This window comes from Phalacrocorax aristotelis, chromosome 13 (genome assembly GCF_949628215.1).
Source record: "Phalacrocorax aristotelis chromosome 13, bGulAri2.1, whole genome shotgun sequence".
Taxonomy (NCBI): domain Eukaryota; kingdom Metazoa; phylum Chordata; class Aves; order Suliformes; family Phalacrocoracidae; genus Phalacrocorax; species Phalacrocorax aristotelis.
This window is the reverse complement of record NC_134288.1, coordinates 16,344,505-16,371,087: the sequence shown is the minus strand read 5'-3', so window position 1 is coordinate 16,371,087 and position 26,583 is coordinate 16,344,505. Positions and strand designations below refer to the sequence as shown.

At 45.4% G+C, this 26,583-nt stretch overlaps 1 protein-coding gene and 1 long non-coding RNA gene across 2 annotated transcripts; one reads left to right on the top strand and one right to left on the bottom strand.

The window, feature by feature from the left end:
* The first annotated feature begins 2,737 nt into the window (after positions 1 to 2,737).
* LOC142064196 (uncharacterized) lies at positions 2,738 to 23,465 on the top strand. The gene is made up of 4 exons (XR_012663027.1): positions 2,738 to 2,810; positions 6,192 to 7,851; positions 11,721 to 11,774; positions 23,229 to 23,465. It is a non-coding gene; the product is annotated as an uncharacterized LOC142064196 (long non-coding RNA).
* Positions 15,840 to 25,073, bottom strand: CYP24A1 (cytochrome P450 family 24 subfamily A member 1). Its single transcript, XM_075108834.1, has 12 exons — positions 24,807 to 25,073; positions 24,519 to 24,709; positions 24,225 to 24,318; positions 23,446 to 23,542; positions 22,116 to 22,207; positions 21,200 to 21,311; positions 19,650 to 19,795; positions 19,173 to 19,339; positions 18,954 to 19,032; positions 18,345 to 18,539; positions 18,126 to 18,237; positions 15,840 to 17,254 (listed from the first exon to the last, which is right to left on the bottom strand). Exons 1-11 carry the CDS (start codon positions 25,071 to 25,073, stop codon positions 18,127 to 18,129), a joined length of 1,551 nt encoding a protein of 516 aa, XP_074964935.1. The 3' UTR covers positions 15,840 to 17,254; position 18,126.
* Positions 25,074 to 26,583: the final 1,510 nt, after the last annotated feature.

Here is a 26,583-nt window from a genome sequence, read left to right as displayed (position 1 = left end):
TGCTGAAAGCAAGGGCAGTGCTCTTACTCATAAGCAAGCTTGATAATGCCAGCAAACTCACTCATCCATTCTCTGAGACAAATATATTCCAGTTCGGATCATGCAGTTCATTGCTGGTAAGAAAGGGGACAAACTTTTGCAATAAGTTCCTATGAGCTGATCATCCTTTCCTACTAGCCTTTTTTTAACAGGTTGCCCAAGAAAATTAAAGAAAACCCCAACTAGACTTTTCCACACCACTAGCTACCCAACGCTTTTGTTGGCTGCAACGAACTTCGACTTGGAAGACATTGCGCAACATGTAGGTGGACTGGGCGATGGGGACAATAACTGAAAATGCAAAACCAAACTCAGGGTTTAGGATGTGGGATTTTGGATGCTTCTGCTTTGGGTGAGAGGGAGAGAGAGGGAAAGAGAAAGAAGTTTGACACAGAACCGGTTCTTGCAGAAAATTCTCAGTAAAATTGGAGGGAAATCAGGAAGAAATGGTTGTGGGAGATAATTTTTGTAACAGTTCTCAAAACATTGGCACGGCAAAGAAAAACCGGTGGCTATAAAGGCTTTCATGTCTTTGTTGCCAGTTAGACTCTGAATGTTTTCAGTATCCTCTGTGCAATAAGAAAGCGGTCTTGACTGAAGCCTCGCTGGACAAGGTGTCCGCAACTGTCCTTAGTGGCAGCTCCAGCTGAAAAAACAAGCAATTAACATGCAAAATTAGTGATAGTCTCTCAACTGGAACAAGACCATTCAGGTAAAGGCTAATGGAGCTTTAACGATGTCTAGCTAGAAAATGGAAATGGTCATTTCCAGCACAGCCGGGCATATCCCTTTTACCATCAAAAACAGGGAAGTGATGTTGCATGTCTGGGATATTGAATGTTGTCGTAAGATGGAGGTATACAATCAATGGAGACATTAATTTTAAATCAAAGTAAATGTAAAGAATCTTGTGGAGCAAACACAGTAACCTGAGCCTCCTCCTGCTGGGACTAGTGACAATGACCACATGCATTTCCTTTTACTTGGTAGGTTTTCTTTAATAATAAACCATCAACTAAGCCCTAAGTGGGAAACAGAAAATGGCTAAAAAACACTTTTCAAAGAACAGCACGTAGCTCCATTCCTTTTTTCACACACCGCTAATAAATAACTTGCACTGACTTTCCTGCTGAGAGCCGGGGTCCTCCGGGCTGGCTCAGAACAGGCAGAGGCTGTCCATCACTCCTCTGGGTGAGGGCTATGTTGGCTCCTGCTTAATTCATCAGAGCCGGCAGAGCTCGTATGCGCTAGCAAAGGAAAGTCACAATGTACATGTATTTATTATGCTGTCAGCCAACTCGTTCTGGCTCCAGCCTAGCCCCGAGACACAGCCACTCCAAACCTTGTGCTCCCACTATTCTGGCTGTAAGAGCCTTCTCACCTTTACCCAAGGGATGGTGTCTGGGGGAAATCTTGCTCTGAGAGTGCCTGTGAGAAGGAACCTTTAACTTGTAAGAGTAGGGAAGAGCAACCAGTTATTCTGTATGTATTTATTATTTGTGTCTTAGTCCTGTCCAGTTTGGAAAATTTAAAAAAAAAGGATACTTTATTTCTTAAGTGAACACAAATCTGGATTAATCCTTGTAACGTTACAGGAAAACTGGGGGAGTAGATAGACCAAAAATAGGGGAAATCCGCATGGGCCCAGAAAAATGTTAACATTTTTTACAAATAAACATAATGTGTCGTCGGATGATCAAGGTTGCTGGATTAGTTCAAATATTATTCTTGGAAAAGAGTAGCAAACAATCCCTTTCTGTTTCTCAGTTAACTTTCAAGTAAAAATGCCAGTAGACCTGAGAGTGTCGCATACGGCTCTGAAATAAACGCAGCTCTCCTGGCCTGGTTTTCCTCCTGTCTTTCCTCCCTTCTTCCGAGGCCAGATGGCTACAACGTGCCAGATACCTACACGCTGACACTGACTCCCACTTGCTGCACCGTAACCCACGGTGGCATTTTGGGTTTATGCACGACTCACGTTATCTCTGTGCAACGCGGCATCTTAAAATTATCTGGATCCTTTACTTCCCCTTAAATCATGACTCCTCCCTGCTTTCCAGACTCAGAGCAGCTCCTACCAAGCGAATACGAGAGAGGCTGGGAGAAATGTGGAGCTGAGACTTGTGAGCCTGGATCCGCCACTCGTCCCTGCCTCGTGGTCCCCGGGAGACATCCTCCCGACAGCCCCGCGCCGCTCCTCTCCTACAGCAGCAGGCAGGTTGAGGCACGAAGCCTGTGGCAGTTTGGGCGCAGTTCTGTATCCAGGCTGTGGCTGCCCGGTCACCAGCCAGGGGGAAGTTTGGCACCCCGGGACCGGCCAGGCCGGGCTGCGCGCCCGCACGCGGCGTGGGGCTGAGTCACCGCGGTGCCGCCGGCAGCCCTGCACGCACCTGCTCCTTCTTGCTCAGGCGTTCTGGCAGAGCCCTCTATTGTTTTTTAAGTGGGTATCAAGTCATAAAGTTCACAGAAGCAGATTGCAAAGAAGTGGGAATGTATTATCACGCACCGTGAGACTGGTTACTTATTAAACCCTTTTTCTATTAATAGCAAAACGCCATCAAGAGGTTAGGAGTGCAAGTTCAGCCAGTGTGTTTTCCAACTGAAGGATGCCAAAAATAGGCACATGAAAGTCCAACCCTGATAAAACTTTAATTTTTTTAGGAAAAAACACATACTATACTAACTCTGTGAGCCCTGGAGGCACTGAACCCTGATACGTACTTGCTAGCTCCTCAGAAGGTATAGACTACACGTTGTCTTAAAAAAAGCAGGTAAGCATCATCTACTTTATTTGTAGTCTCTCTTGGTAGAATTTCCAAATTAATATATAGCAAAGGGTTTGTCTGCTTTTCAGCTGGTGAGTTGAAATGAAGTTCAAGGGTGTTTTAATGTACTTTATTAACTGCAGTCAAAATGAATACAAAGCAACAGTTAGGTCAATTCTAAACAACAAAAAAAAAGTATTAGATTTCAGTTTCGATGTTATGAAGCTGCCAGTATTAATCCTGTGACTGCAGTAATCCCTAGTTTGGCATGTGCTGATGTAGCTGAGAACCTACCCATTCCAGAAGATATTCCACTTAAGACTCAAACCTACATTTCTTGGACACTTCCCAACTTACGAGAAAGTTGACAAATATTTTCAGCATTCAAGAAAGACAGGACTGAGCACTGCAGTATATAAAGACCAACCAAAAAGTTGTTCTCCATGTCTGAAGAACTGTTCACCATCAGCACAGGGGAGACAACATCAGATAAGTGAAAGAGAAATTGCCATAAAACTCTCAAGCCAATTAGCAAAGGATAACTAAGCAGCAAATTGTTGACATGAGGGAAATTCTTCCTCCAGCTGGAGCTCAAAGCAGTTGCAGGGAACGTTTTAGAGCTGGCATTGCCAGACGTATCTTCCTTCAGGTTTTCTTTCACAGTTGACTCTGAGATTGACTCACTCAGTGGAAGAGTTTTGAAATAAGCCTCTTGGGACGAAATAATTCAGCAGGTGACTCTAAGTAGTGTCACAGGTTATTTTAGGAAAACATTGAGTGCAAGTCAAACCAGTTTAGTGAAGAAGACCTAACAGATGTGGGGTTTTTTTGCTGGAGATGAAATGTACACCGCCCCAGGTCCTTTGACCTAGCCTTATCACATGGGAACTGCAAAGCAGCCACCACATGTATCACTAGCAACATCATGATAAGCTCAACATTAAAAATACAATAAAAACACAGTATAAAAACACAGAAGTCTCATGACTTCCACAGGCAGCTGAGATGCACAGGTCATTGTCTGGCTTTCCAGTCGGCAGCCCTTATCTCCTGTAAATAAGAATCTGTGATAGTTAGACTTTCACCCAATAATTAGTGCCAACGCAGCACCTTCTGTGCTTATTCAGTTGTGGGTCATCCAAATGTATTTCAGCTCAATGGCAATACTTATATATGGAGTCATGCCTCCGTTCTCTCAAAATTCAGTCAACCACCAGATCCAAATCTAATGAGAAACAGGTTACATTAGCGATAGTTCTCATACAAGTGATTCATTGTTATCTGAACTTTCAGGGATTAACAGTGAACTAATTAAATCTCCTGTTTCTGGGATGTGCTGAATAACACAAATAGTTGGCATAGGAGCTGCCCCCAGATCCCTCCAAACACAGTCCTGGCTAATGTTTCTCCATGCCCTTCCTCAGGAAGAAGCAGTGACAAAAATAAAAAGCAAAAACGGCCTAGAAGACAGGAGTCATGCTGGCTATACCCTGTCTCCCCCCAGCAGTTGCAAGACATTGCAGAGATTATGAATCATCACTTTGTCTAGACACATTCTGTAAATTTTTCCTCTCCTTGAAAAAGATCAGAAGAGATGCTATGTGGCACATTCCCCCCCCCCTTTCTTTTTTTCTGCATCTCAGCTACTGGATGTCATTCATCAGTGGCGACAGGTTGATATTCTTTTGCAGTCACTCTCTACACAGGCTTGCTGGGACAATAACTGTGCTAAAACAAGCCTCCTGGCCATAATTTGATAGTCCAGTCATGGACAGGGGCAGAAGGTGTTATCTTCATTGCTCTGTCTGGTTTTGTTCAGCGTGTCTCAAGGAAGATATGGTACAGGCTGAGGAAAGAGCCCAGGGAATGCTAGAAAGTGGGTAGTTAGGTGAAACACACATGTGGGGATTACCCAGGAGCGAAGGAAAAAGGCATCTGACAGGCTGAGATAAGCACCAAGGGTGAGAATTGATGGATCCTCCACTTCTATGCAATTGCAGGAGATAAATCTGGACAGATAAAGCAGGAAATGAGAGGACAGTACTCTGAGGGGAATCAAAGGAGATAGAGCCTGCCTGCTTTTGAGTAAGTGCAGAATTAACTTTGAGTGAGATGCTGTTACCTGGACTTTTAAAGTATCTACATGCTCTAAGTCACTAATATAATATTTATTACTTCTACGCAAGCTAAGAATGTAACAGAGTTGTACACAGACTGTCAGAAATGTTCTGGAGGACAGGTTTCCCCCCAGAATGGCACTGCCTAATTAAAGGATGGTCCTCTGTGCCAGGTCTCCTATAAGCAAGACTCTAGCTCTGGGTTAGCAACTGAAAATAAACCAGTTGATTGTGAGTGCACGTGCTGAGACTAGACCATGTAGGAAAGGGAGCAATGGTTGTGTATTTCTGAAGACTTAACTGTTATCCACACACACAAAAAAAGGTGCAACCTTTGACAGAAGCCCAGTGTGAAGTTTTCTGATGAATACCCTTACTCAGGTCAGTGACTGGTTTTTCCCTGCTAACACAAACAGCGTTTGTGTGAAGCCTTGAAGATGTCTGGCAAGCACGGTTAATAAACTTTTCTGCATCTGATCACAGACCGTGTTTCAGTAGGGTCCCTGTATGAACAGGGGAAGGTTTTACGGGGCAGGTTGTCCATCAAGTCAATCAGAAGTTTGTTGCAGAAGGAACTAAGGATACCAAGAACATATCTGTGGAGGTGTATAACGTACCAGGTCTTTCACACACAAAACATCAATAGTTTAATCAGCATATGCAAAATTTTAGATGGCTATCATTGGTGCTGCAATCATAAATCAAGGAGTAAAGGAGTGTTTACCATATAGCTTCCAGAGATTTAAAAGTCTTTGGGGGAAAAGGTGTGGTTTAAAAGCAGGCTCAAGAGTTTATTGGATACTTTCTACTCAGAGTGACTTTGCCCGAGGTTTTTACACGGTTTAATGTTGCTGAGTTGTGCCTGATGATGCTGTGCCTGGAGATGTTTGAAAATGGATCTGCTTTCTTAAAATCAAAACATGCCATGAGATTAAGGCAGCTTTCATTAAATGCTCTTTCAAAATGAAAATGAAGACCTGTTGACATAATAATGTTGAAAGCTACCAGTTAGGAGCTTGGCTGAAAGAAAAACCTTTGTCCTGGCATAATTTCTTCTAACAGCTCTGCTATTTCTTAAAAACAGTTCCAAGGAATTTTCTAAAAGATGCCTTTTCTCCAGGTATATTCACCCCGAAGTATTTTCTTTCTCCCAAACTCGATTTTGCAAGACATTTCTTCATTTACCTTTCATTTCATTTTCCAAACACAAAAGAATTTGAAGTTTCAAGATTGTAAAAGAAAAGCAAACCTTGTTCCCATCCTCTTTCAGCTGCAACACAAAGCACCAGCCCTGTGCGAGGGGTAAAGCCAAGGAGCTGTCGGCTTCCACTCACATTGCACCAAAGTACGACATCCCTCCAGAAAGAAGAATAACAAGTGGAGGAGTCTGAGCACGGCCAGCATTAGGCATGTGGCTTCACAGGGCTGCACAGCCACTTCCTTGTGAAATTCTGAGCATCCCGTGAGACCGTTAGGGAAGACAGCAGATGTTCGTGCTTTGAATAGTGCATTTCGTTGTGACCGTACGAGCACAGTTCTCGGCGGTTTAACTGTCCCTGCGTGTTTGTGCCGTGCAGGTCCTGCACCCGTCTCCCTTCCCAGGGCATCCCGCCCCCCGCCGTGCCACCGCTGGGCGACGGCGAGCCGCGGGAGCCCAGAGTCCAGCCGAGGCTGCCCCGCTGTGCCCCAACACGAGGGCTCAGGCTGCGGCTCAGGCAGCCAAACACAATATCCATTTCCTTTCATAACCCCCATCATTCTTGTGCCTGATCTCTGTCTGTTGAGGCAGGCGTGTTAGTGATTGCTGTACGATATGTCTGAACACCCTCTACTGTGACTTCCCTTACGAGCATGTTATTTCCATTACGCAGAATTCACACCTTTGTTTGTTTGCCCAGGAGCTCTGATTTTCCCCAGAACTGCCAGTTGGTCTTGCTATTTTTCTTTCCCCTGGATCCCACTGACTTCTATATATAGCACAATACTCTTCACGTCCTCAGAAATCTACTGCCTTTTCCAGTGAAGCAACTGCGTGCCAATCACAGCCCAAGAGTGGCTCGGAGGAAACAGTGGCTTCCCGAGGGGCTGTGGAATATGCACAAAAATGTGTGCTCTGTTTTTCTAAGGGCACCTGCCAGAACCCTGTTGTTGGATCAAAGCACACATCAAATATTTGGCATCAGCCATATCCCTCCCCGAACACTTCCACCTGCAAGTAGTATAATATGCTATTTTTAAATATTTATTCCATTCATTTGTGTCTACGCATAAATAAAACTCTCCCCCCCCGCAGTGAACGCTGAATATCTGCATGCTGTTGGCTCACAGCTAACTCTTTGATTCCTCAAGCAATGAGCTGATCTAGTTTCTCTTTCAATTCTGCCTTTGGGCAAGAAAAACTTTGCAAGAGTTATGAATCAACTCTATTTGAAGCTACCCCACTTCCTGGAAAATGTCCTCAAGCACATCTTCCTGGGCATCAGTTGCCAGACTTCCCTCTGAGTGTGCCCCTTTGCTGGAAATTTGTTTTGCCACGGTTCAGCAACAAGGACATCTTTTGCAATTAGTTTTTCTTTTCTGATTTGCTCAAAACAGAAGGAACGTTCCTGAGAGGTCCTTGCATATCCAAAGTGAAACTTTGGCATTTGGGGGGGGGGGGGAACCTCCTCCTGGATTTAGATGCCTTAATTTCACCTAAATATGTAAGAACCTGAGGATCTGCATCTCAAACTAAGTGGTTCAGCACCCATATTTCTCTCCCTAGGTCGGTCTGTGCAGCTACAGGTACAATTACAAGGTTCCTTTGGCTGATAAAGCCATGCTGCAGCTCAGACAGTGGTCTTGCCCTTTCCAGCTCCGAGGTGTCATCCCCCAGAGACGTGTTCATGCCACTTTCCCACTGTTGACTCCAGCAATTTTGTAACCAAGAGGTGAGTCACAGGAGCTCTCTGATCCTGCTCAAACCAACCCTGCAAAAAAGGTTTTTGTCTGGATCAAAGTCTCATGGCTGAGAGAGATCAGGATACATCGTCATGAGAGGGGTGGAGGACAACAGCCCATAATTAGTCTGTGAACCAACAAAGTTCCCTTGGGGTGCAATCTCCACAGGGTTTTTATTGCAGGTTAGCTAACCACACCTAAAAAAATTCACACAACCACCCTATTTGTGTTGGTGTGAAAGGTTTCTTTGCATTTTCAGAGGAGGCTGCAGAGTTTAACTCTCATTGACAGCTAGTTAACATCACTGAAGCCCCAGATATCTAAATCCAGGGTGAAAACATCATTTATAAAGAGGCCTCAAAAAAATAAATAACCCTAAAATTAAGAGCCTGCATTCTTCTTGTAGTTCTACCACACTTTGTCTCCCTGAAAGGTCTTTTTCAATCTGCATGTAAATAGGTATTTAATAGGCGGGTTGAGCAGAAGCCTCTGCAAATATGCAGCGCTGCTTCTGGATCTAATAACCCGATAAAGCAATATTTCATTTCACTGGAAATGTTTCCCTCAGTCTGCACTTTTTATCAGTCCTTTCAAGAGGAGTTAGACGTGGACTTTGAAATATCAAATTTTCTTAGGAAAAGCAAATGCCTCATACCTTATGGAGCCAAATTCCCATCATATGTCTTGAGAAACATCTCTTTCAATTTCCTTCTTTTCTGGGAGTTGGTGAGAAAAAATAATGTAGCTATTTTTGGTCTAATTAACATTTCTTTCTTTTGTTCAAGCTTTGGAATGGATATTGAATGTTTATGGAACATGAGTATGGTTTTGAACTGAGCTGTTTCCCGTTAATAGCAAAGTGTACTTGGATCCTTGCTATTTAGACTGGTAATGACTTTTCACTAAAAAAATAATTCATGGTCAGAAATGATACTTTTCATCTTAGAAACCCAATGTTTATTCTAAGGCTTCTCTTCGGGGAGGTATACTTTTGACCTGTACCAAAATGTGACTTTTTAATAGCTTCTTCGATGACAACTGTCATGGTTTTAGCTGGGATAAAGTTAATTTTCCTTCACTGCAGCTGGCATAGTGCTGTGTTTTGGGCTTGGTATGAAAATAATGTTGATAACATGTGATGTTTTAGTTGTTGCTGGGTAGTGCTTAGACTAGTCAAGGACTTTTCCAGCTTCCCGTGCTCAGCCGGTGCACGAGGAGCTGGGAGGGGAGGGGGCAAAGCCAAGAGAGCCGATCCAGACCAGCTTAGTTACTGGCTGGGGCTAAACCACAACAACAACCTAGCAATATTTTGCATTATCTAACAGATTTCTATTCCTCCAATGATTTGTCCATGTTCTTCAAAGCTAAAAGTCAGACACTGTAATACACCGCTCTTACTAAAAACAGGTTTAAACAAATTAAGTTTGCTGCTGACACAAAGCTGGGAGGAGCTGTTGACACTCCGGGGGGCAGAGAGGCCCTGCAGAGAGCTCTAGACAAATGAGAGCTGGGCCGTCACCAACCCTACGGAGTTGAACAAGGGCAAGTGCCGGGTTTTGCCCCTGGGGCGCGGCAGCCCTGGCTGCACAGACGGACCAGGGAATGAGGGGCTGGGGAGCAGCTCTGCAGGGACCTGGGGGCTCTGGCCGACAGCAGGTTGAACACGAGCCCCCAGCGTGCCCTGGCAGCCGAGAGGGCCAGCCGTGCCCTGGGGGGCATCAAGCCCTGCATCGCAGCCGGGCGGGGGGGGGGATTGTCCCGCTCTGCCCCGCGCTGGGGCGGCCTCACCTCGAGCGCTGTGGGCAGCGTTGGGCGCCGCAGGACATTGAGGGTATAAAGCTACGGGAGAGTGTCCCGAGGAGGCCACGGAGTTGGGGAAGGGTTTAGAGGGGAAACCGTACGAGGAGCGGCTGGAGTCCCTGGGTTTGTTCAGCTGGAGCAGAGGAGGCCGAGGGCAGCCTCATGGCGCTCTGCAGCCCCCTCCCGAGGGGAGGAGGAGGGGCAGGGCTGGTCTCTGCTCTCTGGTGACCAACGCCAGGCCCCGAGGGAATGGCAGGGAGATGTGCCTGGGGAGGGTTAGGCTGGGCATTAGGGAAAGGTCCTTCCCCCAGAGGGTGGTGGAGCCCTGGCACAGGCTCCCCAGGGAGGCATCACGGCACCAGCCTGGCGATGTTCCAGAAGCACTTGGACACGGCCCTCAGAGACCTGGTGTGAATTTGGGGTGTCCTGTGCAGGGACGGGAGCTGGGCTCGATGGTCCTTGTGGGTCCCTCCCAGCTTAGGGCGTTCTGTGATTCTATGAGACACCCACAAATTCCTTTACTTATCACCTCACAAAAAATCTTTTCCTCATTTACTGACAAATAATTTGCATTAAAATGTAAAAGTGAAATTTTTTAGCAGAAACTCCATTGCATAAAGAATTTTATTTGGTCACTAGCCTTGCTTGGAAAATATCCTGAGCTTTTACTATGCATTTTTAGAGATTTTATCGATGCTTCATTATAGGCTTTTGAATTTTTTATACCCACAGACACACACACATTTCATTCATTGTGATTTTTTGAAAAGCGTAATCAGTGACACACTCTTATGAGAAAATACATGTCTGTTTCCTCCTGTAAAAATATTTAAACAGAGCATTGGTTTCAAATTCATTTTAAAGCAAAAAAACTTCTATTTTTTCAAAGCTAGGAATTAGAGTTAACACCCAGAATTAATATGCTGTTTCATATAGTAAAGGTATATTGCTGCGGATCAGCTAATATTAGCAATTCAAATATGTGAAGTATTTTATTTAAAAAAAACCTAGCCGTTAATTTTGTCTTCTTTGAAGTTATTTAAAGATCTCACAATTCTGCAAGTTGCACAACTTCCTTCAATTAGGTAGAAAATCCAAGATGCTCCGGGGTTTATTCTTTAATGATTAAAAACACCTTTCTGTGTCATTCCAACCTCTTGTACACTTATTCAAATGCAGAAGCTACAGTGAAGGCTTCCAATAACAATCTAATAATATGTCCAGGGTGTCCAAATACCTGAGAAATTTATATCAGTGTGTTCAGTGGCGGTGGACACGATACCTCCTGTTTTGCTCTCTTTTTCAGTGGAGTGTGCTTTGAAGCTTTTCTCTTGCATTGAAATGAGATACTGAATGTGTGTGTCACAAGGAGCAATGGATATTTAAAGCTTTTCTTTCTATTACTCTGACTTTCAAACATAGCCAGAGGGAAGACAGGATTGTTCTGGAGTACCAAAACCTGGCATCTCCTGAACTGAGCAAAAGATGTGTGTGAACCAAGCTATCTTCATGTCTTCCTGCCCAGAACCTTGCTCCCAAAGCCTTCCTTCTTTTACTTGTGCTCTGCAGGTCCCATCCAGAATGACTACAATTTGGAACCCAGCTGCAGCCTTCTCTTGTGCTTTACGTTAGGCCAGTCCGTTGAATCCTATCAACCTGCACCCGCAACTTAATGGGTGCATCGACAAAGTACAGTTGAGTATTTGCAGCCTGTGGTTGAATGTTCCTGCAAAGCCACCAAAGCAGCTCCCAGTTTTAGGACTGAGGATAGCCTTTGCTCATGGATTGAGCTGGCTCTTGGCTGACTCCTGATCAGATATGTGGGTACCTTTGCCCTGAACCGAGTGGGACTAAGCTTGGTTCGCCTCATCTTGATTGACCTCATCTGCAAAACTATTTGTGATTTCCATTTGTATAACTGAGATAACAAGGGGATTTTTGTGGGAACTTGAAAGTCTAGATAAGTGCGGCCCATACTGCCTGAAGCATGGTTTTTCAAAGACTTCCTTCCATTATTTCCATTAAATTTAGAGAACTTTTTTCCTTTCTTCACCTTGAGCCATCTCCGTGCTGCTGGAAGTCCATCTGAGATTGAGGTACCCTTTAGTTCAAGGTAAGCAAAACCTGCACCGTTCCCCTGCTTCTCTCCTATTTCCTGTTTTTATGTGGAACACAGTTCAATAGCAGGATGAATCAGATGTGATTTGTTTGATTTGCTATCAAGTTTCTGGGCACCTAAGTTGATAGCGGAGGGTAAAGTATCATAAACGCGCATACCAATTTGGGAAGACCAAGGGGTAACTCTCGTACTCAGAGTTCCCCTTTATTGCCTTGTGCTCCCTGCCAGCTGCTGCCTCCGCTGCCTTCCCTCCTCCTCTGACATGCGGTGCCTGGAGTTCATTCAACACGCTTAACAATTAGAGGCAAAGAGTTTGAACTTGTCGAGAGGAACATGCCCAAGAAAGCAAAGTATAATTTACCCTGATTATAAAATGCATTCCATTCCACACTTGTTTTGACATTGTCCCTTGGAGAAAAATATTTTGTCTCATAAAGATGTCTCATTGTTGCTTCCCTTGTCAGGAGGAGGATTGCTCCATAAGCATTCAGCTCCATCCAAACCCCACAATGTAAAGATATCTAAAACTCCTTCTGGATCTGAATACCGTAGCTTGAGTGTAACTTTTCATGTTGTTCCAAAGCCACAGGCTACTGATGGTACAGCTGAGACAAAAACCAGGGACAAGAGTTGAAAGTCAATGCAGTTCTTCCTCTGCCAGCAAGGAAGGCCATAGGAATATAGAAGATAGGGCCCAGATAGGTATAGTATGAGGTGTTAATGCTCTTCTGGGTAAACAGGCAAGAAATAAGTGAACAGTAGTATTCATACAGAGGGTTGAGCTGTCTTGAAAGAATTACACTGTAGCCTTGAGCCAGATCCCGAGTGTGGTCTCCATCCGTACCAGTTACACTTCCCTGCCCACAACACTGTACTGATTCTGTAGTGGCTGATACCAGTTTCATGTTAGTTTACATTTCTGAGTGTCAAGCTATATATACCTTGGTGTGCAAAAGTGATTTAAGCGGTGGGATTTCAGCCCTGAGCTACAGTGTAAGGGAGCGGAGAGCGGCAGCATCGCCGGAAGGGTCAGGACATGTGCTGTTTCTGTGACAAAACAGTTCAGCATCTGTGTTTTTCACTCTCTTGAAAGCTGATACTCAGAAATACCCAAGAATAAATGTAAGTGAATAAGCATAACACTCGGTTTTGTAATGTAATATTCATACTTTTTCCCAAGCCATGCCTGCAAGAACACATAAAAAAAATTTGAATGCAGCCACCCACACTCCGGTATATCAATCCACAAGTTATCAGAACAACACACACATCCAGAGAGAGATATTAATGAGACTGCTTGTACTTTCCACCTCAATAGGCCCTTTGTTTCGATTATCGGAAGTAAAAAGGCAGCTTTTTCTTCTAAAGCTACAGCCCTTACGTGAATTTGGGATTATGTGTGCCACAAATGATGTGCTGGAAATCATTAAGCTTTCTTCTTTGATGACAATGCATAAAGAACCCGCCACAAACACATGCAGCCCCACTGGGGTCAAGCTGATGTTTCACGTATTTAAAATTAAGCACGTGCCAAGTTGTTCTCTTAAAATTTGTTCTGAAATGAACTTTAGCTATTAACATTTTGCAGAATACATTTTTTAGAGCTTGGGTTACTTTGCCCCACCAGTTAAAGTCAGCACTGACACCGACATGAATTCGACCTCTAGTTGTTTGTGAGAACAAAGAACCTTCTCGTTGTGGAAGGAGACAAACCAGAACATGTTACCTGCCGTCTAATCACAGCACTGAAAGGTGTAAGCAGAGACTGACTCAGAGCATACTGTGTAATAGCCAGTTTATAACAAACAGAACATACATGAAAAATGCCAGATTGTCAGTCCTGAAAACTGGCATTCTTCATTCATAAAAAAGAGCGCACATTAGTTGGCTCCAACTTCATCTATATAATTCCCACTGACGTGCCTAAAACCTGAACAGAATTAACTTCCTTTTGGATATGTAAACCTTGTTCACTTCCTTGTTGAGAAAGTTAATGTGGAGGCCAATTAATTCCATTCATTTTACGACCCAACTCTCTTCCTCTGAGGAGTAACCGTAGGAAACGGTAAGAGGGAAGTAGTGTTGTCATTGTCTTTTTAATCAGTAATTCTAAATGAGCAAATCATTTCAAAGAGGCAAAGAACTGAACTGAATTTGTCCAGCTGACCACAGGTGAAAGGTTTCATAGGCATTTATTAATCTCAGAAGCATCATGCTGTTTCTCCTACTTCTGAAATATGAGAAAAAGAAAGCCGTACGGGTTTCTTAATGTGCAAGTCTGGCTTGGTCATTCATTATCTGCACAGTTTGATAATTACCTATTCCCTAGGTAAATTGCTTTGGACATTTACTCTGAGGTATCAGATTAATGAAGTTCTTTGAAAACTTCAGGAACTTGAAAATCTACAAAGCTTCCGGAACAAAATTTTCCAGGTCAGCGATTATTGTACTTTCAGAAATCCGGAAGACAGCACACATTTGTACCTCAGCTTGCACAGAGTTGGCTCCAAGTGTTACTCAAAGCAACGCTTGCATAGATCTTTGAGTCCACTAAATTTAAATAGCAAAAATAATTGGCAGTCCAGTAAGCACGAACCTGTGATTTACTATACAGAAGCAATAAAAGATTTCGAAATAGCTGATAACTAGGCTGTCAAGGTCAGTTCAGCTAGATAACACCTCTTCTCTTTGGTTGTCTTTAAAAGTTAAATAGTTGGAACATATGTGAGCAATGTGATATCCCTGGAATTGAACAGCAGTCCTGACTTTCTGTTAGCACTTAATCATAGAATCATTAAGGCTGGAAAAGACCTCCAGGATCATCAAGATGAACTGTTTTCTCAATGCTACCATGTCCCCAAGCGCCGCGTCTACATGTCTTTTGAACCCCCCCAGGGACGGTGACTCCCCCACCTCTCTGGGCAGCCTGTGCCAGGGCCTGACCGCTCTGGCAGGGAAGACATTTTTCCTAATATCCAGTCTAGTACTTGTTTCATATCGGCACAACTCCGTTGGCTCTCCTGGAGTAATATTAGTTTATAATACTGTAAGAAGAGACTTAGCGTATATTATTGTTGTAGCACCTTGGGCAGATCTCCCCACACAGCCTTGCACCTTAGCACGAGCTACCAAAGCTCCCCGGGGATCAGGCGAGCACCTACGGTCTCCCAGCCCACCTTCCCGGGGCTCTGGGACCCGCTGCTCCCAGCTGCCAGGTGCGTTTCAGCAGCACGAACTACAGCTACTCTGAAGTACACATTGCAATATGTTTTTTCAGAAAAGCGTTATTCTCACACAGCCCTGTACCGGATTTTTCTTACACCATCATTCACTGAGCTGGAGGCAGCCTTCCCTTGGCAAAGGCAGCACAGTTTTGGTAACTGTCAGCTTTGCTCTTTGCATTACCATCAGGCTGTCAGTCACAGTGCCGGGTGGACGGCTTTTTTATATATATCCCACTTCTTTTGATCCTGCAAAGGTTCAAACTGTTTTCATCTTTCCTCAAAACTTTATATTGATTTTATCTTGTCGTAATAGCAGAGACCCCATCCCTGGAGACCTCAGTGCCGTGCATGCTGGGGAGGAGCATGTTCAGGCTGTGCTGTGGATGCAGACAGCTTGCATCCACCGAGGGATTATACAGGGGGAGAGGGACTGTAGGCATGGATTTAACATTCCCAAATACCAGGGCTAGCTTGGATTGAAGGAACAGCAAGAAGATTAACAGCACAAAAGGAGTTTGGTATCAAAGCTCTGTGCTGCAGGGCTTACCTCCCCCGTGCTTGCCGACCCGGGATCCACCTCCCCGGGCTGGTCCTGCGCCCGCTATACCCTCCCGCCGGGAGCTGGGCTTTGCAAACAGTTTCCCAGCTAAGGGGTTGTTACAGCACACAATCAAGCAACTTGAGGCTATTGTGAAGCAGAATTTTTTCACTGTTGAGTTAAAGTAACTTGATTTTGTAGAACTTCAATTTCAAGCCCACTGAGGATGTTAAGCAGAGGGATGAAAATCCCACAGCAATTTTTTTGCAAGAAGTTACTATGAAAGACAAGGTTTCTGTAATGCTACAAAGACTTTATAGCAAACTATGGAAGACTATTTATAGAAAAAAAATAGAAATCTTTATTTTATTACAAAATTGACTATTACCAAATGGACTAGAAAGGTGCAGATCATGCACAAATTGCCTTACACTTTGTAGTACGGCTACATTTACATGTCTGAGTACAACAGCAGAGGAAACCAAACATAAAACCGCAGGAGACAGACCAACAAATGCTAAGAACTTGTATCATTTCAGAATGTAAAAAAATAAAAATAACCATTCACGGTTATATATATAAACCTGTACTTGAAACTGCATCATGGGAAAAACACAGTAGTGACCGTAATAGCTAACATACAGTATTACATGCAGGGCAGTGGCGGCTTTAACCTTTAGATACAGGTGCTGAAGTCTCTGCAGGAAATAGACCTCTTCGAAACGTTTAGGATCCGTATTTCCTGTGTTCTTTGAAATATATGTTTTACATTACTCATCTGATGAAGTAACTATCCTGTTAGGATAATCATCATTTAGTAGTGGCAGAACCCATAGGATTCCAGTGATTCCATTTACGGAAAAGGCCTTTCATGCAATAAAAGGCCACCAAGGTTTTACAATAAAGGTGTGAAAAAAATGGCTCGTGTGGGAGTTGGAGGCATGAGACACTCTATGGGTATGAGCAGAGTAAGTGGCAGGCACAGTATTGCAACCCTCCGAAGCAAAGTACTGTGCAGGCACGAGGAATAAACCCTGTAATATTCCCTTGTCCTTATTTCCCTTTTATTAAGGAAGTGAATACCATTAGGAAAAGCATCCTTAATCCATCATCCTGAATTTTAAGCCCCATTGTTAGCGTAGTTACAGCCTGCCACCTTACTTCTCAGTTTAATTCATGACATCATTGGTAATTTGATAAGGACTAAGCGACTTTCTCCCTTAAACTGACTTCTTGAAACTCTTCAACTCTGACCTAACAGGATCAGCTCAGCCATGACTAGCGTTCCCCCAGGTGTCCTATATGATACCCACAAACTGGAAACCAGCTCTTTCCAAACTAGCCTGTTGAATGGCTTGGGGCCATCAGCATTTCACTGTGCACGAAGAAGAACTATACCTAACGCTCCACAGCTCATTATCGGGCTCCATCCTGTACAGTCCCTCAGCTGCACTAAATCAGTATATTTGCATAGGTTTACGAGCGTGCATGGTATTTTTCTTTCCTTTTGACATTGCTAAGTACAGCTGAACTAACCACATTTTCCAATAAAACAGTATGGGAGCCTTTGTTGATACTCTTTCTGGCTCAGCAACTGTTCAAGGGATGGGTGTTGCAGTTTCTCCGCTGGTTACCATAGGCTTTGGCTTTCCCAGTCAACGTATATTATTTCAGAGAAGGCAGCAGCAGGGTTGTCATTTATTTTCTGCAAGCTGTATTAAAGAGAAAAAGAACCTATTGAGTGATGGATTGTTTAAAAGCAAACAGCAATGAACAAACTTCAGTTAAAGGACTTAATGGAATTAATGCCCTTACTCAAATTACATGGGGTGATTCCTTCCTGCGGTGTTGGCCAGCAAAAAAAATATCTCCCATAGTATTTAAATGTCACTTGATTTCTAATTTGAGGACTTAATTCTAGATCAAAGACCCAGTTTTCCAATTTAGATTTTTATAGAAATAAGCTTTTATGTTAGCTTATTTGTGTAAGCTTGTGAGCAGAGAAAAATCTTATATTCAATGTTTTTGAACCAAAAAAATGTATAATAAGTTGCAACATTGCGTGACTATTTACAAATAGATTTTTTTTTTAATCCTTCTGCCTAAAATCAAGTTTTCTGATCTAAACATTGTAGAGTCCTGGTGTACTGTTCCCTCACTAGGGCATTTTCTTTTCAATCTGTGCGCTGATGCTCAAAATCAAATGCTACTTTAGAGGAAATATCTTCTAGAAATGCAGTGGAGAAGTTATGCCATAACAAAATAATGGCTGTTATTTTCCCCAACAGTATATACATTTTGATTTCCCTGTTTCTGATCTGCATCATGCACAGAAGACACGGTCCCTTGGAGTTTAAAACTAGACAGCTAACTTCAGAGCCATGAGCCGTACAAAATTTGTCTTCTTAGTACATGGAATATTTTCTGGTAAAAGTAATGAAATGTGATGGCATTTAATAACTCTCCCATTGTGAGAATAAAGCTTAGAAAAACATCTGTTCTCTTACACTCACAGTTCTATGAAACTCCTAAATGAGGTTCAAGGAGCAGCCCGATGTACTCAGGAGACCCTTATGCACATACCTTATCGCCTGTGAAATGCAATGGGGAGCTCCCGGCTGGGAATCAGTATTCCCGAGTGCAGCGTTTCCACTGGTTTGTTGTCAGTTGCTACAATCTGGTATTTGCGAATGAGCTGAAACACAAAGATTTCAGTTAGCGTTTCAGGCTTCTGGAACCTCTGAGTAGGTTCAGTGTGAACAAGCAGGCATTGTGCACGGAACGCCATTTGAGAGTATTTACCCAGCAAAGGGCCAAGTGAAGCTGTAGCTCTGCTACGCGGCGCCCGATGCACATCCTCTTCCCAATGCCAAAGGGAACATGAGAAAAAGGATTTATTGAGTTCTTCTGGAACCAGCGCTCCGGTTTAAACTGAGTCCAGCCATTAAAGTATTCTTCATTGCAACCCAGGGCATGGCTATTTATCATTAGTACGGTCTATAAACAAAGCAAAGGAGAGCGTCTCGTTACAAATTGGCTTAGAGCTACCGAGTAAATCAGCCTGTTAATGGAAAAAAACAATGCAACAGTAAAGGCGAGGCAGCTTCCTCAGAAGATGTTGTGTAATTCTTTGAAGATCGATTCAAACACAGTTTCCTCAGAAAATCATTGGAAAGTTTGAAAAAATTTTTTGAAATGGCACACCAAAATATCGTTGTCCAAGTCCAACAGCAGCGCAGGCAGGTACGGTTTTCAGTTTAGGGGAATTCTTGGTGTGAATTTGTCATTCCTTACCCTGGGACTCATCCTTTGGCAAAGTCATTTTGAGACTGAAATATGACCAACTTCAGTGGTTTACAGGTCAATTTTTCAACGACAAAATATTCTAATAGGCGAAATTAATTGACTTACTCCTTTGGGCAGTACATAATCTCCCAGAACCATTTCTGTGTCGATGGTGCGAGTGGTAAATGGCACCGAGGGTGTTAATCTGCAGTGGAGGAAACAAAATGGGTTACATTTCCAGTATTTTTTCTTCCCGTTTCCATTATAGTTCACCCTAAACAACAAGGTGAACAAAAATTATATATACTAGAAAATCCTTTCTCAGTAGTTCTTTGAGAATTTTACCTCATGGATTCTTTCAGACATGCCTTTAGGTAAGGCATATTCTTCAAGTTCTCGGCACTTGGACTCTCATTAGCAGCCAAAACCCTCTGTATTTCCTGGAAAAGCTTCTGCTGCACATGCGGATTGCGTGAAATGTTATACAAAGCCCACAGTAAACTATTGGCTGTCTGAAATAAACCAAAAAGAAAAGTAAGACCTCCATTTGTGGCGGCAGGAACAAGAAGTTGCCAAAAGTTCAAAGCAACATCTACGGCTGGTCACTGCCTTATGGTATTTTGTAAACCTAAGGGATTATGAGCCATCCCAGTTGTTCTCTAGAAGTCACGAACAGTAGAAAGAATCTAGTGATTCCAGGTAAAAATTCACTTGCATTTAGGCCACCAAAGCAACTACAGGCTTAGCTCACTCTCACACGTCACGGAAGAAAGCAGGGGGTTGGAAGGAAGCTCTAGCAAGCCCTTGGGAAGTCGGGCTTACCGTTTCTACCCCGGCGATCTGGAGCTCCGCGATGGCAGCGTACAGCTCCTTCTTGGAAAGTTGTCCTCCAGAGTAGATGTCGCACAGGAAATCCTCCTGAGGGTTTGCAGAGTGTTTATCCAGTCGACAGTCAATTGAGTGCTTGGCTGAGGAGGGAGGAGCAGGAGGTAATTAATGGAAAATCACTAAAAATACTATAAAAATAAAAGCGAAAACACACCTTACATGCAGGATTTTGGAAGAGGATACCAAGCTGTGCTCTTTTTTCAAGCAATTAGCATAATACTGAATAAATAATGGTATACTCAAATTTTGAACAAAGAACTTGGTCACAAAACCCACGTCTGAACAGAAGGAGCTCCTGCAAACTATTAGGAATTCTGCTTTCTTGAGTTAGGAAAGGAAATCAGCCATGTGTTGAGTAAAATATTCAGCAAGCAGAAATACAAGTCTGTAAAATTTATTAGGTTGAATTTTCAAAGGGATCAAGGTGTTAAAAAAAAATCCAAAAGACTTAGCACTCAGACTCCCCGAGGGGAAATTTAATCCTTTAATTTACATGGGGAAGGCAAAAATAGATGCCAAATTTCTACACGCCTTTTTTTTTAAAAAATATAGAGAACTAGATTTTGCCCACCCTTTCTCATGGATAAGGTGTTCTCATTAATAACTTTCTCCTAGTAAGGAGCTATTCACGTCAGGTGAAGGTGTCAAACTGCTTCTTCTGAACAAAACTCGTTTAAAGTGTCTTTCCTAAAACCCATAAAGTAAGAAGCAGTACAAAAAGTGCACGTGTGGCTGGCATGACCAGAACTCCTGAAGTATCAAGTACTCAGATACCCAAGAGAAATATATATCGTGTAGTGTTACAATCATCCAAGTGCCAAAACCTTTCTTAATCTTTAGCTATAACTGTCAGCCTCTAGCAAAATATTGAAAAATATAAACTTCATGTCCAGAATTAGAGAAATCTCTGTAACCTCGAAGGCCAATTCATCTTAAATAGGCAGAAAATGTTGTCAAAAAGCCGAACTGTACCTTATGATTTAAATTGCATCCATTTTTAAATCTTACAGCTATATTCCAGGTAGTTCAGAAAACCTATATTTCTTCTTTTTTTTTTAGCAAACAGGCTTTTGTTGCATGTAAAATCCTAGTTTCTCAAGAAAACAACTCCCTTTGAGGTCCGTTGGAGGGAGGCCCTTTTCTTACTCATATGCCTCGCCTTTAAAGAGGTTGTACACTTTCTGGCTATTTACTTTTATGACAGATTAAAGTGGACTCATGACACTGCTGGCTCCCAAATTCCTGGGGCTTCCCTGGGGATTGGGTAGTGCCCCACAACCAGAGCTAAGCGTTAGTCGTAAGAAAACAGCGCTCCTATGCCTGGAATAGGTCTGTGGTTAGCTGCAGCAAAGGTGTCTCAACCTGTGCTGAAGGTAGCAATTAACAGCAGCGTAGGGCAGTAGCAAGTGTGAAGAAAATTAATTCCACCAAATAGGAAACAGAGCAGAAGGAAAAGGAGAGGAATGATGTTAAAAAAAAATAACCTGTTTTAAATATATCATCCCATGCTTTAGTATGAGCTTGCCAGACTTTTGTGTTCAGACCCTTGTGAAGTTCCACGGGGGTCACCATCATCATTCCAAAAGTAGCCATCATCTGTGGTGGAGAAAGAGGTCTTGAAATCTTTCTTTAATCTACCTACTTGCAATTTGTAAATAAAATTGAGACTGTAAAGTAAGAGGCGATTTTCAGGAAGTCAGGATTCTGGCAGAGTTTCCCTACTGGACAGAAAGGATGGGTCTCAACCTACTAAAGACCGTATTTTCCAGCTAAAACTTAGGGAGAGCCAGTGGAGGACAGGAGCTTCTCTAGCAGGTGATTCATCCTATCTATTTTAGGCACCTGTTTTAGAATGGGACAAGCCACCCTTTGGCAGTGCCTCTCTCTCCCTTGACAACAGATGGAGCTAAACAACTGGGCTAGGCTAGATGCCTATCTTTTAGATGGCTAAAATTAGGCAGATTTCTATCACCGGCGTCCAAGTTGCAGCAAGATGCACAGCAGGTGTGTTTCAGGAATGACTAACCTCCATATCCAGCGTATTTGCATAATCCCACACAACTCCAAGAGTCCTACCCAACTAAGAGCAGTGTTGCACAACAGGTGTCTCAGAGGGAGAGGGAAGTTAACCAACCAACCCCAGAATTCTATTTCCAGGATTACCCTGCTGTCCATACAGCATTTTTCCCCTACAGATTTAGGCATTTCATAAATGGGACAGTCTGACGGCCAGTGCTAGCATTGCACATAGAAGCGTCGCTCTGCATGAGCAAGGCTGCCAATACACATGTGGCACAGAAGCCCGAGCTTCTTTTTTCAGATGACCCATTTAAACTGGTACCCTCTCACTAGCAGTAGGGGTAGAAAATCACTGCAGCCCCAGTAAAGACCCTTCCATACCGTTTTTACAGCCTTGATGAAGTTCAAACTTTCTTCTTCTACATCCTGCTGTAGGAGACCAAACCTCTTTCCATACAGCACCAGGCAGATACCTGTTGTTGAGCAATATTATCATTAAATTATATAAACAGAAGGGAGTCTGGTGTCTGCCATTTATTGTCAAGGAACGGCTTGGACTATCCTTCTGGAAGATGGTCTCTGTTCTGTGATACCCACCTGACAGGACAGCACTTCAGACCACCTTCTGAGCGCTCGCCTCAGGCCCAGGCAGCCATGTATCTAGCTAAGGTGCCCTTACAGTAGCCCTTTCTTCACAAATAAGAATCACTGCTGATCCCTTCATGAGCAGCAGATCATTCTGCCAAGCAGGGCTGGCAGTTTTGGCAAGTAAGCTATTTGGCAAAGCTACTGATGCGAACTGAGCTGCAGGAAAACGTGACCTGACGAGGCCATCTATTCCAGCGTGTCCTAGCCCTTTCCGCAGCCAGAAACCACTCACAAACACTGGCAGCATCCCACACTCCACCAGCTTCCACCTCTTTCCACTTGCTCTTGTTTTTTTCCCTCCCCCAGTGTGTCACTTCCTTTATCTCTTTCCAAAAGCAGCCATCGCCACTGGGAGTGGAAAAAAAAAAACCCAACACCAAAACATTTAAAACATTTTCAGGCAGTCAGTACACAGGCTGCTGGGATGAGCTGGCCAAGAGCAGACAGGTCTGGCGGAGGTCGCTCAGTTACGCGCCGTACCCGACCATCCCTCCTCGTTGGGAGCCACTGATGCGGTTTCTTCTGCCCCAAGTCATTCCCGGCAGATGGTGCCTTGCTGTACACTGAAAGCTTTCTAATGGTGGAGGCTCCTGTCTTCGTAACTTATCCCAATGGTTCTCAATCCCAACGCAAATGTTTTAAATGGTATTTTCCCACCCTTGTCTACAATGATTGATCATTCACTGTTATTGGATCATATAATTGATCTGCTGCTGGTAATTAACAAATATCAGATAGGCAAAAATGGTCATGTTCTAACCGATCCCACTCCTGATAAATGCACTGGATTCCCCCAGGTTTGGATTTCTAAGTCACTACTAATGTTTGATTTTTTGTTTTTACAAGCTGCATAGATAACCTGACAGAACTGAAGAGAGAACAGATGCTGATGAATTCTGAACGTGTACTGATGGTCACTGGCCTTTCTGCAACCCACTTTCCATGATGTTGTGGCTGACAGTTTGGAAATTATCAGCCTACACTGTCATCACTGATCGTACTTCAGCTGAAATGCCACGGCAGGTACAACACATGTACATTCTCAGGCAAAAAAACAACTTACTTTCAAAGGACCACTTGTTGAATTCTGAATAGACATCTTCTATTTGTCCGTTGTGGTTACAAATATCATCTATTCTGTGCATGAAGTCCCCCAGGACCTAAGTGGTGGAGAGAAGAGAGGGAAAAGAAGGGAATAAAATGACATCAAGTAATAAAAAGCCTGTGTAATTTAACATTTCAATTGTCTTAAATGGGTAACAATCTCACATAAGAGAGGAACAGTTATATTTCCTGCTCAATTTCCCCCCGTGTTAATATGTTTGGGTTTTACATGACTCTCGTGCTATTCCTGCTTGTGCTTCGGTGAGCTGAGCTTTCCTCCGCAGGGATGAGACGCTTCAGCCTGATGCTGGGATAATGCTGGAGTTTCACAATAAAGAGGATTAAGCTGTTTATCACCGATGCTCCTCAAACTCCGTGAGGAGCACAGCAGTTAAAGAGGGAAGCGTTCCCTGAGACGAGGAACGTAAGAATGAAGTGGTAAAGGCAAAAAACTACCGAATGCAAGAAAAGTAAGCAAAAACCCTCTTTGCAGGAGCCCGTATCATTGGGGAATCATCTTACTGTTCTGTGGAGAGAGACATCTCCCCAGTAAGATGATTGCACAGTGACTACAGGTTTCTGTGCGGTCTCGCTTCTGGCCAGACCCTGATAACCAGTTGGCACTCGTTAGTCCCTGAATGATTTCAGATTTCATGGTTATACCGCCCTGCAGGTGAGCCCGCCCGCCCCGTCTGCTGGGGACAGGGGGGAGAGAAGGGATTTCTCGAAGCGCAGCACCTCATTGATTGTGGCGTCCAGTTTCGCAACTTCCCTGGGTTTCATTAATTTCTTTTGAAAGGCGCTTCTTACCCTCTGCCAGTCCTTTCCTTCCCTGGATTGAATTAAAAACAGCGAGGATTGAATAAAAAACGAGCGATTGAATTAAAAAGAAGAGAGAAAAAGGCTTCAGGGAGGGGGCATCGCCCGGGGTCGATGGCGCCGGGGGGGGGGGGGGGCGCAAAAGCGGGGCGCCTCGGAACCGACCCCCGGGAGCAGCCCGCCCTCCCTGCACCCCCCGGGGCCGCCACTTACAGGATCAGCAGCCCGTAGCCCTCGTCGCGATAGTCCCGATAGGCTTTCCAGGGTTTGATCTCCAGGCGCTGGGGGCAGGCGCTCTCCCGGCGGTACAGGGCTTCCAGGAGGCAGGGGGCTGCGATGTGCACCGAGTCGAAAGCCCCCAGCTTCATGCGGAAAATCTTGCCAAACCTCCTGTGGTACTCGGCCTGGGGGCGCAGAAAACCCCCCCCCCAAGGTGAGTGCGAGGCGCTGCCCAGCCTCCCCCCGCCGCAGCATCCCCCGCCGCCCCTCCGCCCGCCTCACCAGCGTCTCATGCTGCCTCTTGAGCCCCCCCTTCCAGAGGACGTCGGGCAGGCTGCCCATCAGCGGCCAGCTCGGGGGGCCGGGCAGGGCGGCCAGGGGGTGCCCCCGGCCCCGCGGGGCGGGGGTCGCCGCCGCCCGCGGGGCGCTGAGGGGCCGGGGGGCGCTGAGGGGCCGCGGCGCGCTGAGGGGCCGGCGCCCGGCGGGGCTCATGGCGGCGCGGCCGCAGGTGAGGGCGGGGTGCCGGAGGAAGATGCTGCAGCCTCCCATAGCCGCCGTGACAGCCGCCCATCCGCATATATCTATATATATACAGCCGGGAGGCTCGCTGGACTTTCATCGGGGGCCAATGGGAGCCCTGGGTGGGGTGAGGTGGGGCCGGCTGGCCCGGCCCGGCCCGGCCCGGCCCGGGGAGGCTGCGGGGCAAGCGGTTCATGAAAGGGTTCAGACGAGGCGGGAGGGCACCGCGCCAGCGCCCTCCGCTCCGGAGCTTCCACGGCGGTCGCGGGTCCCCCTCTGACCCGGAGCATCCCGGGGGCTCCCGGTCCCTCCCTGACCCGGAGCATCCCGGTGGTCCCGGGTCCCCCCCGACCCGGAGCTCCCCGGGTCTCCTCGGTGGTCCCGATCCCCCCCTGATCCGGAGCATCCCGGGGGCTCCCGGTAGTCCCTGTCCCCCCCTGACCCGGAGCATCCCGGTGGTCCCGGGTCCCCCCCGACCCGGAGCTCCCCGGGTCTCCTCGGTGGTCCCGGTCCCCCCCTGACCCGGAGCATCCCGGGGGCTCCCGGTGGTCCCGGGTGCCCCCCTGACCCGGAGCTCCCCGGGACTCCCCGGTGGTCCCGGTCCTCCCCTGACCCGGAGCTATCCGGGAGCATCTCGGTGGTCCCGGTCTCCCCTGCTCAGAGCATCCCTGTGGTCCCTGTCCCCCCCCTGCCTCGGAGCTTCCCTGGGGGCTCCCGGTGGTCCCGGTCTTCCCTGCCCCGGAGCTCCCCCGTGGTCCCGGGTCCCCCCTGCTCTGGAGAATCCCGGTGGTCCTGGGTCCCCCCTGCCGCGGAGCTTCCCTGGGGGCTCCCAGTGGTCCTGGTCCCCCCCTACCCTGGGGCTCCCTGAGCAGCACCCACTCCTTGGCAAAGGTGCCTGGCATTCGTGTGAACTGTCTCATAAAGCAATTAATCTCTTTTATTTTTTCTTTTTTTTTTTTTTTAAATTCAGCTTCTTAAGGGGGGTGAGGCAGCCAGGGCACATCTGCATGAAGTGTGTGTGTGTGGGGGGGTTGTGGTGTTCATACTGCAATGCACAGGTGGCCAAATAGCTCAGTCTTCCTTCAGTATTTGCACTTTGAAATGACGGAATAACAAATCCAGGGAGCTGAGGAATAACAAGTTTTGGTGGGTGGACTGCTGTTACCCTATCTCGCTGACTAACCACCTATGTATGAAAAGGGCATGTGAGTGCACCATCTGAGAAGGCAAAATTCCCTTCGCTGTTAGTGTTGGCAGCCATTAAAATCTGACAAAAATCAGTTATTGCCATGAGCCTTTTAATCGGAAGCTGAGCAGTAACCCTCAGAGAGCCAAAGGTTTTCGTGCTAAGCGAAGGCAGGAGAGGTGCTAGCCCAGATAAAGCAGCGCGGGTTACCTGGGCGCTTAGCACTCTGTCCTCTCCTTGCAAGAGAAGTCAGAAAGGCTGGGGATCTTGCTGTGAGACAAAAAGCTACCTGTAAACAGGAGGATTTCCAGGAAAGACAGGTAACTACAGTGAGGACTTGATTTTCTCCCACCC